The sequence below is a fragment of the Trichechus manatus genome, unplaced genomic scaffold (genome assembly GCF_000243295.1).
Source record: "Trichechus manatus latirostris isolate Lorelei unplaced genomic scaffold, TriManLat1.0 scaffold00132, whole genome shotgun sequence".
In the NCBI taxonomy this organism is placed as follows: domain Eukaryota; kingdom Metazoa; phylum Chordata; class Mammalia; order Sirenia; family Trichechidae; genus Trichechus; species Trichechus manatus.
Genome location: NW_004444068.1, coordinates 1776541 through 1795098, shown reverse-complemented (window position 1 = coordinate 1795098; position 18558 = coordinate 1776541). Strand labels below are relative to the sequence as shown.

Here is an 18558-nt window from a genome sequence, read left to right as displayed (position 1 = left end):
TATGGGTTACTGGGGGGGATCAGGAGCCCTGGTAGCACAATGGGTAAGAGCTTGGCTGCTAATCAAAAGGTTGGCAGTTCGAATCCACCAGCCACTCCTTGGAAACCCTATCGGGCAGTTCTATTCTGTCCTATAGGGTGGCCTATGAGTCGGAATCGACTCGACAGCAATGGGTTTTTTTTTGTTTGGTGGGGGGATCAAATAAAAGACTGTATGTGAAATACCCAGCACAGAGCCTGAGTATAAAAATGTTCAATAAATAGTAGTTATTATCACTCTTTCAACAAATATTGAGTGGCAACTCTGTCCCAGGTAGACAAGAATAAATCAGTCACAGTCCTATCCTCATGAATCTTATAGCAGTTTCTCAAACTTTAGGACTGCAAGTAAGAGATATATTTTATATCATGATCAAGTATACATATACAGAGTAGAACTGTCCCATAGGGTTTCCAGGGAGTGGCTGGTATATTCCAACTGCCAACCTTTTGGTAGCAGGCAAGCTCTTAACCACCGCACCACCAGGGTCCCACATATGCATATGTATTTTATTTAAATACATGAAACAAAAGTTTCATGAAACAATACTTACTCTTATTATATGCAATGTACTATGATATTTTCTAGATTATTATATTTCATTTTGTTTAAATACTGATAACTTCTAAAGTGAGTTCATAACACACTAATGGGTCATGATCTGTAGTTTAAAAAACACTGTAGCAAAGACTAGAGACAAACAGGTGATTACAATACAGTTTAATACCACTCCGTACTAAGGAGCATAAAGAAGGAGCAACCAAGCCAGTCCTAGGGCCTCAAGTGGGAAGTCATGGTCAGAAAAGACTTCTTAGTGGACAGAGTCTTCAAGTTCAAGCAAAAAACTTTAAAATACTTAAAGCATTGTATAGAAAAAAAAGATGTTTTGCTTTGCAGGTCTTTATGAGAAGACCAATAAAAGGATCAAGCCTAGAAAAAAGCTTCAACACCAAAAAAAGAGATCAGCAAATTTTTTCTTAAAGCATACACAGTAAATATTTTAGGCTTGAGAGCCATACATTCTCCACAGCAACTAGTCAATGCTTGTAGCACGAAAGTAGTTATAGATAATGAGTAAATGAATGAATGTGGCTGTGCTCCAATAAAACTTTATTTACAAAAACAGGTAGTCTGTGAGCCATAGTTTGCCAACCCCTGATCTAGAAGAAAGTGATTACAAAAAAGAAACAAACAAAAGTGTGCCAAAGTGTTCAATGACAAACAGATATTTCACTACTTCTGTTCCATTCTAAGTACATACCACATGAAAGATAATTTAAAAGTAAATAAATAAATAAGGGTGCATGAAATAAAAATAACCATTGCCATTTTACCCCCTCGATTGATGGCAAATTTGACCAAAAAAAGTGTAATCATGCATATGTGATACCTTCAATGAACAGAATAAGGTAGACTTCATAAAACAGATTGCAAATGAATACACATATAGCAGGACTTACCAATGCAACTGCCTTTGGCCTCATTTTGGCCATGGTTTCCATTCACATTTACAAACATAAGTGGGGAAGACTTCATGATATGCTGGATGAAGTCAAGCAACATCACAGAGGTTGGCTGAGAGTCAGTTTTCTTTATGAGTTCTAGAGCAACTAAAACAATAATGATTCATTATGAAGAGTCATGACAAACTAAATAGCAGTTTTTATGTTAAGAAAGAAATGAATCCAGAGTAAGGCGGAATGGGCGTCAGGAAGACACTGTGGAGGAGTTGATTTCTAGATGATGAGGGGTTGCTCAAGCAGAGAGGGGAACGGCAAGTGGTCTAATCAGAGGGAGCCCCATATGAAAATGCATCTTGCAAATATTCAATAGTCTTTTGTTATTCTTTGGTAACCAATAATTTTACTGATTTAAAAAAGAAAGGCTAAATAACCATCACAAGTTATTAAATCGGTGCTGAATTTGGACTCAAAATTATAAACTCTGAACCAAATATCACTCAGTATTACCCCTTCCATGTAATTACAACACGTATGACAGACATGATGTCATCTTGGTTTTAGGAATCAGTACCAAGTTGGTAATATTTGTCTTTTAGATTGCCACAAACATTCAACAGTTGATTCAGCAAGTCAAAGAGTTCTATTACCTCCCACAGACAAAATCGTCAACTCTTACTCAGTTCTTTATGGCATTTACTGTTTCTTAACCACCAGCACAAAACTTCATTAAAATAGGGTCCAGATCATTGTAATTGGCCAAATATTATTTTTTATGTATAATAATACCCAATATTAAAGAAGAACTTAAAGCAAGCGGCAGGAAATCTAGATACCAAATAGGAAAACAGAATTACTTTAAAGCCGAAATCACATTACGTAACAAGCAATAAGTAAGCCTGTGTAACAAATAACTTGCTTGAAAATAGTAAATATCATTATTACTAACTCTATGTCTAAAACTACAAGGAGAAAAATACAAGTATATTTTATATATGGAAAAGAAAACAAGTAATTCATAAAGTTTATGTAAGAAATTAGTGGTTTCTTACCAACATTTACATCTGTAAGAATTCGGTCAATGAACTGACACAGAATTTGTCTTGGCTTCTGTACCACCGTGTTATACTCCTCTGAACTGGCACTAAAATACAAATAAAAAGTTTTTAACACTTAAATGAACTCATAATTTCATTTCTAAAAAATTATCTACAGTTGAAGTGTATTTCATTTCAATGTTGACATTCCCAGTATATTTCTTCTATTTAAAAATGAAAATAAAATCTAAATACATGTTACCAATGTACATAGTATTTTCCCACTCATTATCTCAAATAGTGTTAAAAAAAAAAGGGAAGAGGATTGTTTTCTTGATTATTCAACAACAAAGTCCAATCTTGAATGGTTACATACAAGATCCATGGTGTTTGCAGCTAATAAGCACCATGAAAGAACTGGTCCTGGTACACCCACTAACACACTCCTGTTGAGTTGATTCCGACTCACAGCAATCCTACAGTACAGAGTAAAACTGCCCAAAAGGGTTTCCAAGGCTGTAAATCATTTACAGAAGCAGTGACACATCTTTCTCCCGCAGAGTGCCTAGTGGATTTGAACCCCAGACCTTTTGGTTAGCAGTTGAGCGCTTTAACTACTGCATCACCAGGGTCCTTTCCTGGTAGACAGTAGACATTAAAAAATATTTGTTGAATGAATGAATGATTCATAAGAATTTTCCTGAATTTTATGTAACTCCTTAATCCTTAATATGTAACCTTCCAGACCTGTGCAGTATTTACCTATTCTCTGGCACTAGATCATAAACTCCTAAAGTAGAGACAGTGTTTTATTTCTCCTCGCATGCCCTGCAGCACAAATAACTGTCTTGTTTGATAGAAAAACAACTAGTAGGTAGCTGAAGCTAACAAACGTTTACAAGTAACAAATTCTGAGTATGTAGAATCAAAAAACAAGAAGTTACACTTGTAGAGGAAAGCACTCTGAAAAAAACTTGGTGCTAATACATCTTATTTAAACTAGTGCCGTCCAATAGAAATATAATACAAGCCACATATGTAATTTTAGATTTTCTAGTAGCCACATCAAAAATGTAAAAATAGGCAAAATTAATTATAACAATATATGCCAAATATTATTTCAACATATAATCAATATAAAAATTATTGAGCAGCTTTTTTTTTTATTAAGTCTTTGAAATCCAGTGTGTATCTTACGTTTACAGTAAATCTCAACTTAGACTAAGCCACATCTGAAGGGTTCAATGGCCACACGTGGCTAATGGCTACCCTAATAGACAGCACAGATTTAAATATAGCAACAAAAAAATTAAAAAGTCTATAATTACAAAGTGACACAAATTGTTTGAGACAAAACCAAGATATTTTGTCACAAACTAAGTGTAAAGTGGCAAATGTTATTTCTTTTAAAATGTGAATGAGAGGTACACAAGGATAGGAACCAGGCTTGTGGGTGGTCAGTTTCTTATAAAGTTTAATTTTGTATAAACATAATGCATTCGTGTCACTTATATAATTTTTTAAAAAGATGATTATCATTCGTTTCATGTATGATCACAATAAAGAAATCCATGGGAGCATTTCTTATGTTGCAACCTCTGCCTTGGAGCTGAGCTAAGAGGATATAATTTTTTGAAAAGTGTACTGTAATATTTGATTGGAAATTTAAGTATCACATAATGCTTGGATACATTCAACAAATATTTGAGTGCCTCCTCTGGGGGCAACCATCAAATACCAGGATAAGCGATATACAATACATCTGCTCTAAAAGAATTTACAGAGTAAAGGACAAATAAGTAAACAACTAATTATAACACAGTATAATTAAGTAGAAATAGAGCCAAGAAAGAACACTACAGGGACACTCAGTCCTCATGAGGGGCCTATCAGTCAGGGCTTTCTGAAGGAGGTGATACAAAGCTGAGTCCCTAAGGAGGTTAGGCAGGTTAAGCAAGGGAAAAATAAAACAAAACCCACTGCTGTGGAATCGATTCTGACTCATGGTAACCCTATGTGTTACAGAGTATAACTGCTCCATAGGGTTTTCTTGGCTGTGATCTTTAAAGAAGTTCACCAGACTTTTCTTCTGTGGCACCACTGGATGGGTTCGAACCTCCAATCTTTTGGTTAGTAGTCAAGAACAAACCATTTGCATCACCTTGAAATGCACAAAGGGAGAAATGGAGGGTATTCCAAGTGGAGGAAAAAGCATGTGCAAAGGCTCAGCAACAAGAACACAGCCTGCTCTAGGAACTCTGTTGTTGACGTGTGGCCGAGTTGATTCTGACTCACAGCAACCCTATATGACAGAGTAGAACTGCCCCATACGACTTTCTAGGGGGTAATCTTTACGGGAGCAGATTGCCACGTCTTTCTCCCAGAGTGACTGGGTGAGTTCGAACTGCCGACCTTTCAGTTAGCAGCTAAGCGCTTTACCACCGCACCACCAGGGCTCTACGAAGGAAGTTGCAGTAATTAGAGATGAAGCTTAAAGGTAAAACAAGGTCAAAGCTCAGAGGACCAGCTAAGGAGTTAGGATTTTGCACAGAGGGTGATGAGGCATTTAAGGGTTTTAAGAAGAGAAGATAAAACATGTTTTTAAAATATAAATTCAATTATGTTATTTCTCTGCTTAAAAAGCTTCAAAAGCTTCCTATTGCACTTAGAATAAAATCTAACTCTATTCTAGCCTGTAAGGTACTAAAGGATCTGGCTCCTGCCTATCCCTCGATCCTCATCTCACACCACTCCCCTCCTTGCTCAGTATGTTCCAGCCTTCTTTCCATTCTGTAAAATACAGGCTCCTTCCCACCTCGGGGACTTTTTTTTTTGATACAAAGGGGAGGAGCCCTGGTGGCACAGTGGTTAAGAGCTAAGGCTGCAACCAGAAGGTTCGCAGTTCAAATCCAACAGCTGCTCCTTGGAAACCCCATAGGGCAATTCTACCCTGTCCTATAGGGCTTCTGTGAGTCGGAATCAACTCGATAGCAATGAGCTTATTCGGTCTCAAACATTCCTCCCCAGCTCATTATCCAGGAGTCCTCTAGTGGCTAATGTTGCTATGCCCCAGATCTTCATTCCCATCCCATTGCCCCATCTAACACTTTAATAGCACCTATAAATCTCTAAAAATATCGACTGTAAAGCAATTTTAAACAGGGAGGTCAGAGAAGACATCTCCGAAATGACATGTGAACAGAACCAGTCAGTGTTCAGATAGAAGAAACAGGCTTGGAGGCCAGTATGATTTTGCTGTATGAGAAACAAGGCCAATGTCACTGGAACAGAGTGAACAAGGGAGGGATAGAAGGCAATTAGTTTAGAGGCAGGCTGGAGCCAGATTATGCAGGACGTTAGAGGCCTTGTTGTAAGGCGTTTGGATTGTATGCTAAGTGTGCCAGAAAGCCAAAGGAAGGTTTTGAGCAGGGGAGTGATGTTATATAATTTACAATATGATTTACAGTTAAAAAAAAAATCACTTTGGCTGCTGAGTGGGAAATCGATTGCACATGGGCAAAAGTAGAAATAGAGAGGCCAGCTGAGAGGTTACTGTAATACTCCAAATAAGAAATTATGGTGATAGCAACAAAGATGGTGAGAAATGCCTATTATTAGACAACTCTGCAGGGGTCAGTTTTTCTGTTCTTTCTCTTGAAATGGCTACAAATAAATAAAATGAAAGGTAACATAATCTTTGTTGATGAAACCAACTATATATAAATCCAAGATACTATTACTTTTATTAATAAATCCCATGGAAGAAGAGAAAAGAAGGAAGTTAATTCTACATTAAAGCAAGGTGGGAAAAATAGAATGAGCTTCACAATGAGCCTGAAAGAGAAAATCTGTACATCAACTTACTAAAAAGAGCTCTTTTACTTATCTACTTTTAGAAAAGTAGAGGTTACTTTACAAAAGGTTAATACAAAGTATACTTGCAACATTTATGCAAAATGGAAAAAATCCACACACAAAAAAATAGGATGATGCAATTTAGACAAGAATGGTGTAGATCTCTTCATTTATCTCCTTACTTATGTAATTGAAAAAGACTAAATGTCCTTGTACGGCTGACAAGTGGAGGTAAACACGAGGAGTCCCCCGGTGGTGCAAACAGTTAACCTGGTAGGCTACTAACTCAAAGGTTGGAGGTTTGAGTCCACCCAGAGGCGGCTAGGAAGAAAGCGTGACGATCAAAATCAGCCATTGAAAACCGTATGGAGCACACAAGCTTCTACTCTTACACACGGTATAACCATGAATCCCAATCGACTCGACAGCAACCGAGTGTGGAAAAGTGACCAGAAAGGACCCCTCTTTCCAGTGGCAGCAGGCAACCCCCCCCCAGTCGGGCCGAGCGCCGGGCCGGCCGCGGAGATGAAGTGGAGCAGGCAGACGCCTCCCTCCTCTCGAACCGGCTTCCAGCAGGTCTCTGGCAACGCTTCGGGTCCTTTTCCGGCCTCTGAGGGAGAAGCGCCCAGTTCAGCCACCGAGCATCTCCACAGGGGCTGGGCCGGTGCAGGCGATCGGAGCCGGCGCGCGGCAGGGCAGGAGAGACCCACGTGAGACGCCGGCCGGGACCGGAGGGGGATGACGAAGGGACTGAAGACGGCTGGCCTGGCCCTACCTGCCCAGCTCCCGCAGAGCCGGGATCATGGAAGCCAGCTCCAGGCCATGTTCGCCCATGTTGAGGCAGCGCGGCACTCATCAAGGATATCAACGCGGACTCCCGGCGTCTCCACGGCTACCTCTGGCGGGAATGCTCGGTGCCCGACGGAGTCCGGTGTGGCCCAAAACTCCTTCCGGAAGCAGCCGCTGGTCCCTCTTACCAGGCCCGACTTTCTTTTCCGCGTAGGACCTGGGGGAAGCCGAGACACCAAAAGGGGGAGGAGAAAGAGGCGGGGTGCGCGTCGATCATCTTTTCCGAACGCCGCGCGGGCCAGATTCTCTGAGTCTTGATTTTGAGTGGCAGGTTCTACTGCTCTCAGCATGGAAGACTCAGAGACCTGGAATCTGGGGAAGACAGAGGCTTAGCAGGGATCGGCCCAGACGCCCTTGCTTCATAAATGTGAGAACTGAAAACATTCAGTGAGTAAGAACCAAGACTAGACCCCAGGTCTTCCCAGGGCGTAACCACCTCACCCACCTACCAACCTGCCCTCAGATTTTAGGTGTTCATTTTCCCACCCCACTCTTGGCGTCCTTTCTAAGAGAATTCGGCAAGAGGTGGGCTCCTCCTATCCAGGGGCGGATTATCCAATAAGCAAGGTAAGCACGGGTTTACTTGTGCTTACTTACTAATCTGTAGTGAACAGTTTCATACGAGTTTCTGTGAGGTTGTTCACTGCAGATTAGTAAGTAAGCACAAGTAAGCACGTCCTTACCTGGTTTACTGGGTCATCCGTCTCTGTCAGAGATTGTAAAATTGAAAAGAAGATTTGATTCTGTGAGAAGGTGCCGTGGGTTTGGGAGAGAGAGAGATGATGACAGCCATACCCAGAAGCAGGGTCTTTGACGTGATGAAAAAATGTGAAGTTGTTCACTACAGATGATCCTGTAAGCAAGGTAAGCACTGTTCCGTTGTCTATTGGATAATCCACCCCTGTCTGTATCCTTTATATTACAGCAATATTTTCCCCTTTGAAGCCTCTGTTATGTTTCCTTGAGGCTTCTTCCAGTCTTTAACATTTAAAAATGAGATTGGGTTGTTTTTGTATGTCTCATCAAATCAGCAGCAATACTGAGTATGTTTATGTCACCGTTATAAGCATCTACTACCTGTGATTTAATTCTTAAAGTAAATCAATGGATTTTGTCTCTAGACATATTCTAGCTCAACCCAATTTGTTTATTTGAAAAATGGCCATTATAAGAGACTACTGACATGTTTAACCAGGTAAAGCCTTGCATGCAGTGTGCTTACTTTTGTTTTTGTTTTTGTTTTTGGTTTTGTTGTTGTTAGTTTCTTTTTTGCACATGAAATAATTGCTGATACAGTATCAAAAAAAAAAAAAAAAAAACCCTAAAGTTATAGAATGACAGCCAAATATGCTCCTGACTTAGGGGCTTTTCATTTGCTGTATGCTCTGCCTTGACCTTGAATGCCCATCCCTTATTGCCCCCTTCCTCCAGGTGTTTACTGAAATGTCCCCAGAGAGCCCCTCCTTATATAGACCAACGCACATACACTCACACTCTCTGTTCCCCTCATCCTACTTTATTTTTCTTCATAGCACTTAGAACCATACTATTTGATTTAATTATCTCCTCCAATTAGAATTTAAGCTCCTGGAGAGCAATGTCTTGTCTGTTTTGTTCATTGCTAGATTCCGAGGTCCTAACGCAGTGCCTGGCACATAGTTGATCTTCTGTAAGTATTTGTTGAATAAGTTGTTAAGTGGTAGAGAGGAAAAAGCAACATGGGTTTGCAAATTAGGGAACCTGTACAAGTCTTCATTCCATCTTCTAGAAACCATGACCTCATGAAGTTACTTAACCTCTTTATACTTTAGATTTTTTCATGTATAAAATGGGACTAATATTTACCTCAAAAGACTGCAGTAAAGATTAAGAGGTAATAGAGTCATACAGTGGAATACCATTTCATAGTTTAAATGAATGAATGGTATGATACATACCAAATGGATGAATCCTGAAAGCAATACTGAGTGGGGAAAAAAAGCAAATTGCAAAAGGATACATAACGGAGAATTCCTACAGCTCAACAGCAAAAAGGCAAGCCACTTAAAAAATGGGCAAAGGACTTGAATAGACGTTTTCAAGTGGCCGTAAAGCACGTGAAAAGATGCTCAAAGTCATTAGAGAAATACAAATCAAAACTACAATGAGATACCACTTCACCCCCACTGGAATGAGTATTATCAGAAAAAGGGAAAACAAGTGTTGATGAGGATGTAGAGAAATTGGAACCCTCATCCATTGCTGGTGGGATTGTACAGTGTTATAGCTGCTGGGGAAAACAGTATGGTGGTTCCTAAAAAAATTATACTTACAACTACCTTATGACCCAGTGTTATGGACTGAATTGTATCCCCCCAAATTATGTGTTGTAAGTCCTAACCTCTATACCTGTGATTATAATCCCATTTGGGAATGAGTTGTCTCTGTCATGTTAATGAGGCAGGATTAGTGTAGGGTAGGTTTTGAGTCAATGTCTTACAAGATGTTAAAAGGAGCAGATTAAACAAGCAGATATGGGGGAGGATAGATGCCAAGCCACTTGGAGATCTCCAAGGAACCAGAAGCCAAGCCATGTAGAAATCTCCAAGGAACCAGGAAACAGAAGCTGAAGAGACAAGGACCTTCCCTCAGAGCTGACAGAGAGAGAAAGCCTTCCCCTAGAGCCGGTGCCCTGAATTTGGACTTCTAGCCTCCCAAACTGTGAGAAAATAAATTTCTATTTGTTAAAGCCATCCACTTGTGGTAATTGTGTTATAGCAGCACTAGATAACTAAGATACCCAGCAATTCTTTTCCTCAGTATATACCCAAAAGAATTGAAAGCATGAATGTAAACAGATAATTGTACACCAGTGTTCACTGCAGCATTATTCACAATAGCCAAAAAGTGTTAACAACTCAAGTTTCCATCAACAGATGAATGGATAATAAAATATATCCATACAATGGAATATTATGCAGCCACAAAGAGAAATGAAGTTCTGAAACATGCTACAATATGGATGAACCTTGAAAACATTATGCTGAGTGAAATAAGTCAGACACAAAAGGACAAATTTTGTTTAATCCCACTTACATGAAATAGGAGAGCCCTGGTAGCGCAGCGGTTAACGGCTTGGCTGCTAACCAAAAAGCCAGCAGTACAAACCCACCAGCTGCTCCTTGGAAACCCTATGGGGCAGTTCTACTGTGTCCTATAGGGTCGCTATGAGTCGGAATCGATGGCAATGTGTTTGGTTTTTGTTTTATAGGGTTGCTATGAGTTGGAATTGACTCAATGGTGGTGCGTTTGGGTTTATTATTAAACTAGGGTGGGATGACCACCAGGTGGCACTGCAACCCAGCTGAGATCAAGACAGGCTTGGTTCTCAGATGCCCAAATTCCTGGCTGGCTAGCTGTGCAGGTTCCATCATAACGCAATGAAATTTTTTTTTACCCAGTATTATGGTAGGATTTTGCTGTATAATGCATATCAAAATATACACTAAAATAGAAATTGTAAATAAATGAGGTAAAAAATACAAACAGAAGTTTTGCAAGTTCTTTCTACACCTAAATGGACTTCTACATGTATGTCCTAGGTATGCACACACCACTTTCAAGTTGTTCTATATAGCAGACAGAGCAACATTTTCAAAACCCAAATATAATCATGCCATTCTCCTGCTTCAATAGCTTGAATTTGTATTGAATATTGTCGGACTTAGATTAATGGGTAAAAGGGGGCACGTGTCTGTTGGTTTTCATTGGATAAAACCTCAAATAACAGACCAACATTGCCACAAGCCAACATTCTGAAATTTAATAAAGCAGAACAAATAATTCAGTACCACAAAATTGCACTAATATACTTGTCCCACTTAGTAGAAACACTGAAAAAAACTCATTACAAAAAAACATTTAGTTCTCACAAAGGAATTTTTAGTATCTGAGGGACTTAAAAGTAAAGCCATTTGTCTTCCTATCCCTGTGACAGTTTCACATCTTCTAAGGGTATATTATGGAACTAGGACTCCACTGTATTTGGAGATAAATCAGAAATAAGGATGTGGCCTACTTCCCATGTGTCCAAATCCAAACTCATGGCAATTCCAACTCATGGTGACCCCATGTGTATCAGAGTAGAACTGTGCTCCATAGGGTTTTCAGTGGCTAATTTTTCAGAAGTAGATCACCAGGCCTTTCTCCTGAGGTGCCTGGGTGGACTCGAACCTCCAACCTTTTGGTTAGCAGCCAAGTGCATTCACTGTTTACACTACCTAGGGACTCTCCTCAGTAATGAATTATTGTCATTTACCTTGCTAAGTCCCCAAGAATAACCCTAAGATTTTAAGAATTAATTGGAATAGTAATGATTATATTTGTAATCATTATTTTTCTCAAAATACTTTTATTTGGGGCTGAGGGCTGAGGACCGTGGTATCCAGGGACATTTAGCTCGGTTGGCATAAAATAGTGTATGAAGAAAATGTTCTACATCCTACTTTGGTGAGTAGCGTCTGGGGTCTTAAAAGCTTGTGAGTGGCCATCTAAGATACTACACTGGTCTCACCCACCAGGAGCAAGGGAGAATGAAGAAAACCAAAGACACAAGGGAAAGATTGGTCCAAAGGACTAAGGGACCACAACTACCGCAGCCTCCAGCAGACTGAATCCAGCACAACTAGATGGTGCCCAGCTGCCGCCACCAACTGCTCTGACGGGGATCACACTAGAGAGTCCCAGACAGAGCAGGAGAAGACTGTAGAACAAAATTCAAGCTCACAAAAAAAGACCAGGCTTACTGGTCTGACGGAGACTTGAGAAACCTGAGAGCACGGCCCCCAGATACCCTTTAACTCAGTAGTGAAGTCACTCCTGAGGTTTCCCCTTCAGCTAAAGATTAGATAGGCCCATAAAAGAGTAATACATGTAGCTCAACCACACATACAAGACTAAATGGGCACACCAGTGCAGGGGCAAGGATGAGAAGGCAGGAGGGAACAGGAAAGCTGAATGAATGGAAATGGGGAACCCAAGGTCGAGAAAGGGAGGGTGTTGACACATCGCAGGATTGGCAACCAAGTCACAAAACAATATGTGTGTTGTTTAATGAGAAACTAATTTGCTCTGTAAACCTTCATTTAAAGCACAATTAAAAAAAAAAAGAAAAAAACTTTCAGTTGTTTTAGCTGATGTTATCCTCCTAGTAGCTCTGTAATATAAATAAACCCAAGGATAGCTATTTCAGGGTAGGAGTTTTCAAACTCAAGCATGCTTCAGAACCACCTAGAGGACTGTTTTATAATGGTTCTGGGCCCCACCTCCAGAGATTCTGATTCAGTAGGTCTGGATGGAACTCAGTAATTTGCATTTAACAAGCTCCTAGGTGATCCTGCTGCTGCTGCTGCTGCAGCTCTGTGGGCCACACTTTGAGTTAGCGCTGCTTTCTAAAGTGGTTCATAACCTTGACTGCACACTGAAATTACCTGGGGAGCTTTAAAAAGTATCTGGGATACACTCCCAGAGACTCTAATTTGATTGGTTCAGGGTAATTCACTTATATGTACTTATATGCATTTCTCTACTTCTCAGCCAATTCAAGCATCTACTCATACGTGTATTAATCACTTGGATCTCTTCTGTAAATTACCTGTTCAGAACTTCATCAGTTTTCTAGGGGTTGTGTCTTTTTGTAAAGTTGTTCTTTATAGGAGCATTTTTGTATATTGTGCTTATTAACCCGTCTCTGATTTATATTCTGAGAATATTTTCTTCTAGTCTGTCACTTGGCTCCTGTCACATAGAAATTTTAATTTTTATTATATCAAATCTATCCACTTTTTCCTTACGGCTTCTGAGTTCTCAGTCTTGATCAGAACAGCTTTCCGTATCTCAAGATTAAGAAACATTCTCCTGCACTTTTTGCTGAGACTTTTGTACTGTAGTTTCCCATTTATTTCCAGATCATTTTTTAGTATGACAACTTTTTTCCCATATGGATAGTGCATTTGTTAGGAGTGAATTCTCTTTTGCTAGTTTAAGAATAAAGGGGTTTATTAAGGAATATAGATAACATACAGAATCTTGGGAGGGCTGAAGAAACAGACTTCAGCATGAGTATTCAAGAACTCCCCAAATTACTTGTCAAGGGAGCTGCTAACTCTGAAAGGATCAAGAACCTGCAGGAAAAGGGGCACAACAGTCCAGAGACAAGGACTAGAAGGCAGGAGGGGACAGGAAAGCTGGTAATAGGGAACCCAAGGCTGAGAAGGGACAGTGTTGACATGTGGGGTTGTTAACTGTTGTCATAAAACAATGCTAACTAATGAGAAACTATTTGTTCCGTAAAACTTCATCTAAATTACAATAAAAAAAAAAAAAAGAAGCTACAGAATCAGGAAGCTGTCAAAAAGGGATTGTATCTTATCTCTCTCATCATGTAACTCATTTTTTTTTTTATTGTGGTAAAATATATACAACAAAACTTGGCCGTTTTAACCATTTTTAAGTGTACAATTCAGGGACATTAATTACATTCACCAAGTTGTGCAATTATCACCACTATTCATTTTTAAGTGTATTTCATCACCCGAAACAGAACTCAGTATCCCTTCAGTGATAACTCTCCTGGCCCCTGGTAACCACTAATACATTTTTATCTCTATGCATTTACCTATTCTTGGTATTTCATATAAGTGGGATCATACATTGTTTGTCCTTTTGTGTCCGACTTATTTCATATTTCACTCAGAATAATGTTTTCAAGGTTCATCCATGTTGTAGCATAAATCAGAATTTAACTCATGGTTGAATAATATTCCATTTGTGTGGATATACCACATTTTGTTTTTCCATTCATCTGTTGATGGACACGGGTTGTTTCTAATTTTGGCTATTGTAAATAGTGCTGCAATAAACATTGGTTTACAAGGATCTGTTTGAGTCCCTGCTTTCAATCCTTTTGGGTATATACCTAGGAGTGGAATTGCTGGGTAATATGGTAATTCTTGTCTTGGAAGAAGTACAACTAGAACGCTCCTTAGAAGCAAGGAAGGCGAGACTACGTCTTACGTACTTCGGACGTTGTCAGGAGGGATCAGTCCCTGGAGAAGGACATCATGCTTGGTAAAGTACAGGGTCAGGGAAAAAGAGGAAGACCCTTAACAAGATGGATTGACACAGTGGCTGCAACAATGCGCTCAAGCATAACAACGATTATGAGCATGGTGCAGGACTGGGCAGTGTTTCGTTCTGCGGCACATAGGGTCGCTATGAGTCAGAACCCACTTGACGGCACCTAACAACAACAACAACATGGTAATTCTATGCTTCACTTCTTGAGGAACCGCCAAACTGTTTCCCACAGAAGCTGCAGCATTTTACAGTTCCACCGGCAATGGATAAGCGTTCCAAATTCTCATCTTTGACAACACTTGTTATCTTTCATCTCCCTTGTTAAATTTATTCCTAGGTATTTTACTCTTTTAGATGCTGTTACAAATGGAATTGCTTTCTTACTTTCTTTTTCAGATTGTTCATTGTAGGTGTATAGAAACACAACTGATTGTGTGTTGATCTTGTACCTTACAACTTTGCTGAACTTGTATATTAGCTCTAGTACCTTTCTTGTGGATTCTTGTGATTTTCTATATATACGGTCATGTCATCTGCAAATAGAGATGGTTCTACTTCTTTCCAATTTGGATACACTTATTTCTTGTCTAATTGCACTGGCTAGAATTCCAGTAGAATATTGAATAGCAATGGTGAGAGTGGGCATCCTTGTCTTGTTCCTGATTTTCGGGGGAAAACTTTCAGTCTTTCACCATTGAGTATTATGTTAGCTGTGTGTTTTTCTTAAGTGCCCTTTATCATATTGAGGAATTTCCCTTCTACTCCTAGTTTGTTGGAAGCCCTGGTGGCATAGTGGTTAAGAGCTACGGCTGGTAACCAGAAGGTCAGCAGTTCAAATCTGCCAGGCACTACTTGGAAACCCTATGGGGCAATTCTGCTCTGTCCTATAGGGTTGCTATGAGTTGAAATTGACTCGACGGCAATAGGTTCCCACACTTTGGGTTCCTAGTTTGTTGAGTGTTTTTTTAATCATGAAAGGATATTGGATTTTGTCAAATGCCTTTTCTACATTGTTTGAGATGATCAAGTGGTTCTTTCCCTTTGTTTTATTATGTTGTGTATTACATTGATTGATTTTTCTAATGCTGAACCATCCTTGCATTCTTGGAATAAATCCCATTTGTTCCTAATGTATAAACCTTTTAACATACTTTCAGATTCAGTTTGCTAATATTTTGTTGAGGATTTTCCTTTCTGTATTCATAAAGGATATTTGTTTGTAGTTTTCTTGTAATATCTTTGGCTTTGACATCAGGATAATGCTGGTCTCATCGAATGAGTTAAAAAGTGTTCCCTTCTCTTCTACTTTTTGGAAGAGTTTAAGAGGGATTGGTGTCAATTTTTCTTTAAATCTTTGGTCAAATTCCCCATTGAAGCTGTCTGGTCCAGGATTTTTCTTTTTGGGGGAGATTTTTTTTTTTTAACTTTTTTTTTTATTGTACTTTAGAGGAAGATTTACAGAACAAATAGTTTCTCATTTAGCCGTTAGTACACATATTGTTTTATGACAATGGTTAACAACCCCACGACATGTCAGCACTGTCCTTTCTCAACCATGAGTTCCCTATTTCCAGATTTCCTGTTTCCTCCTGCCTTCTAGTGCTTGTCCTTGTGCTGTTATGCCCCATTAGTCTCGTTTTGTATTATGGGGCTGTCTAATCTTCAGCTGAATGGTGAACCTTGGGAGTGACTTCATTACTGAGCGAAAAGGGTGTCTGGGGGCCATCCTTTCGGGGTTTCTCCAGTCTCTGTCAGGCCAGTAAGTCTGGTCTTGTTTTGTGAGTTAGAATTTTGTTCTATATTTTTCTCTGGCTCTGTCCAGGAACCTCTGTTGTGATCCCAGTCAGAGCAGTCAGTGATGGTAGCTGGGCACCATCTAGTTGTACTGGACTCAGTCTGATGGAGGCTGTGGTAGTTGTGGTCCATTAGTCCTTTGGACTAATCTTTTCTTTGTATCTTGTTTTCTTCATTCTCTCTTGCTCCTTGAAGGGGTGAGATCAGTGGAGTATCTTAGATGGCTGCTCACAGGCTTTTAAGAACTCAGATGCTACTCACCAAGGTAGAATGTAGAATTTTGGGGAGATTTTTGATAACTGATTCAATTTATTTACTTGTCATGGGTCTGTTGAGATTTTCTATTTCTTCTTGAGTCAGTTTAGGTAGTCTATATGTTTCTAGGCATTTGTCCATTTTACCTATGTTATCTAATTTGTTGGCATACAATTATCCATATATTTTCTTATAAACCATTTTATTTCTGTAGGGTTGAGAGTAGTGTCCTAGCTTTCATTTAGGATTTTATTTGCATTTTCTCTCCTTTTTTCTTTGTCAGTTTATATAAATGTTTGTTGATTTTTTTAAAATTTTTTTATTGTTGTAGTTTAAATGAAGTTTACATTTCAAGTTAGTCTCCCATACAAAAATTTATACATACATTGTTATGTGACCCTAATTGCTCTCCCCATACTGTGACAGCACACTCCTCCTTTCTACCCCTGATTCCCCATGTCCATTTAAATGTTTGTTGATTTTATTAATCTTTTCAAAGAATCAACTTCTGCTTTTTTTGATTCTATTGTTTTTCTACTTTCTATTTTATTTATCTCTGTTATTTGTTCCTTCCTTCCTTATAGTAACTTTGACTTTAGTTTACTCTTTTTCTTTTTTTTTTAATGTTGTTGTTGTTCTTCGAGTTGTAAAGTTAGATTATTAATATAAGATCTTTCTTGTTTTTTGATGTAGTCATTTACCACTATAAATTTCCCTTTGAATGCTGCTTCCACTACATCCCATAAATTTTTGTATGCTGTGCATTCATTTTCATTCATTTCTAAGTATTTTCTGATTTCTCTCTTGACTTCTCACTTGATCCATTGGCTATGTAATACTATGTTGTTTAACTTCCACATATTTTTGTGATTTCCAGTTTTTCTTCTGCTGTTGATTTCTAGTTTCATTCTGATGTGGTCAGAGAGGATACTTTCAAACATTTTGTGACCTAACATATTGTCTTTCCTGGAGAATGATCCATATGCACTGGAGAAGAATATGTATTGTGCTGTTGTTGGGTGGAGTGTTCTACACGTGTCTATAAGTTCTGGTTGGGTTACACTGTTGTTCAAATCCTTTATTTCCTTACTAATCTTTCTAGATGCTCTGTCCGTTATTGAAAGTCATGTACTGAAGTCTCCAACTATTATTTTAGAACTGTCTATTTTTCCCTTCAATTCTGTCAATGTTTGCTTCATATACTTTGGGGCTCTGATGTTAGGTGCATATATATTTATAATTGTTATATCTTCTTGATGAATTGATCATTTTATTATTATATAATGCCCTTCTTTGTCACTTATAGCAAATTTTGACTTAAAGTCTATTTTGTCTGATATTACTATAGCCACCCCAGCTCTTTTTTGCGTTACTAGTTACATGGAATTATTTATTTCATCCTTTCATTTTCAACCTAATTGTGTCTCTGGGTCTAAGGTATGTCTCTTGTAGACAACATGTAGATGAATCACTTTTTTTTTTTTAAATCCATTCTGCCAATCTCTGTCTTTTGATTGGAGAATTTAATCCATTTCTATCGAAAGTAATTACTGATAAGGAAGGACTTACTTCTGCCATTTTGCTATTTGTTTTTTGTATGTTTTATACCTTTGTGTCCCTCTTTTTCTCCAATTTTTCCTTCTTGTGTTTCAGTTGATTTTTGGAATTAAACCATTTGATTCCCTTCTGCTTTTCTTCTTTCTTTCTTTCTTTCTTTTTTTTAGGTATTTCCTTTGTGGTTACCATGAGGATTACATTTAACATCGTAAATTTATAACAACCTTGTTTAACTTGATACCAACTTAACTTCAGTACCATGCAAAAACTCTTTTCCTATAGCACTCCTTCTCCCTCCTTTCCGTTTCTTAGTATTGTTTTCACAAATTACATCTTTGTACATCATGTGCCCACTAATATAAATATATACTTATTTTTATGCATTTTTCCCTGGTGGCACAGTGGTTAAGCACTCGGCTGCTAACCAAAAGCTTGGCAGTTCAAACCCACCAGCCACTCCATAGGAGAGAGATGTGACAGTCGGCTTCCATGAAGACTACAGCCTTGGAAACCACATGGGGTAGTTCTACTCTGTCCTGTGGGTCACTGTGGGTCAGAATCGACTGGACAGCAACGGGTTTGGTTTTGTTTTTTGT

At 38.8% G+C, this 18558-nt stretch overlaps 1 protein-coding gene across 2 annotated transcripts in view; it reads right to left on the bottom strand.

The window, feature by feature from the left end:
* The window catches only part of ATR (ATR serine/threonine kinase), a 99051-nt gene extending 91704 nt beyond the window's left edge, over window positions 1–7347 (bottom strand). The window contains exons 1-3 of one of the 2 annotated variants that reach the window (XM_004385070.2): window positions 7167–7347; window positions 2552–2643; window positions 1500–1649 (exon numbers count right to left, since the gene is read on the bottom strand). In XM_004385070.2, the coding sequence (XP_004385127.1) occupies window positions 1500–1649; window positions 2552–2643; window positions 7167–7225 (301 nt within the window). In that variant the 5' untranslated portion in view covers window positions 7226–7347. The remainder of the gene's footprint in view (window positions 1–1499; window positions 1650–2551; window positions 2644–7166) is intronic. The other variant, XM_023739324.1, reaches the window with a different exon arrangement.
* Between the last annotated feature and the right edge of the window lie 11211 nt (window positions 7348–18558).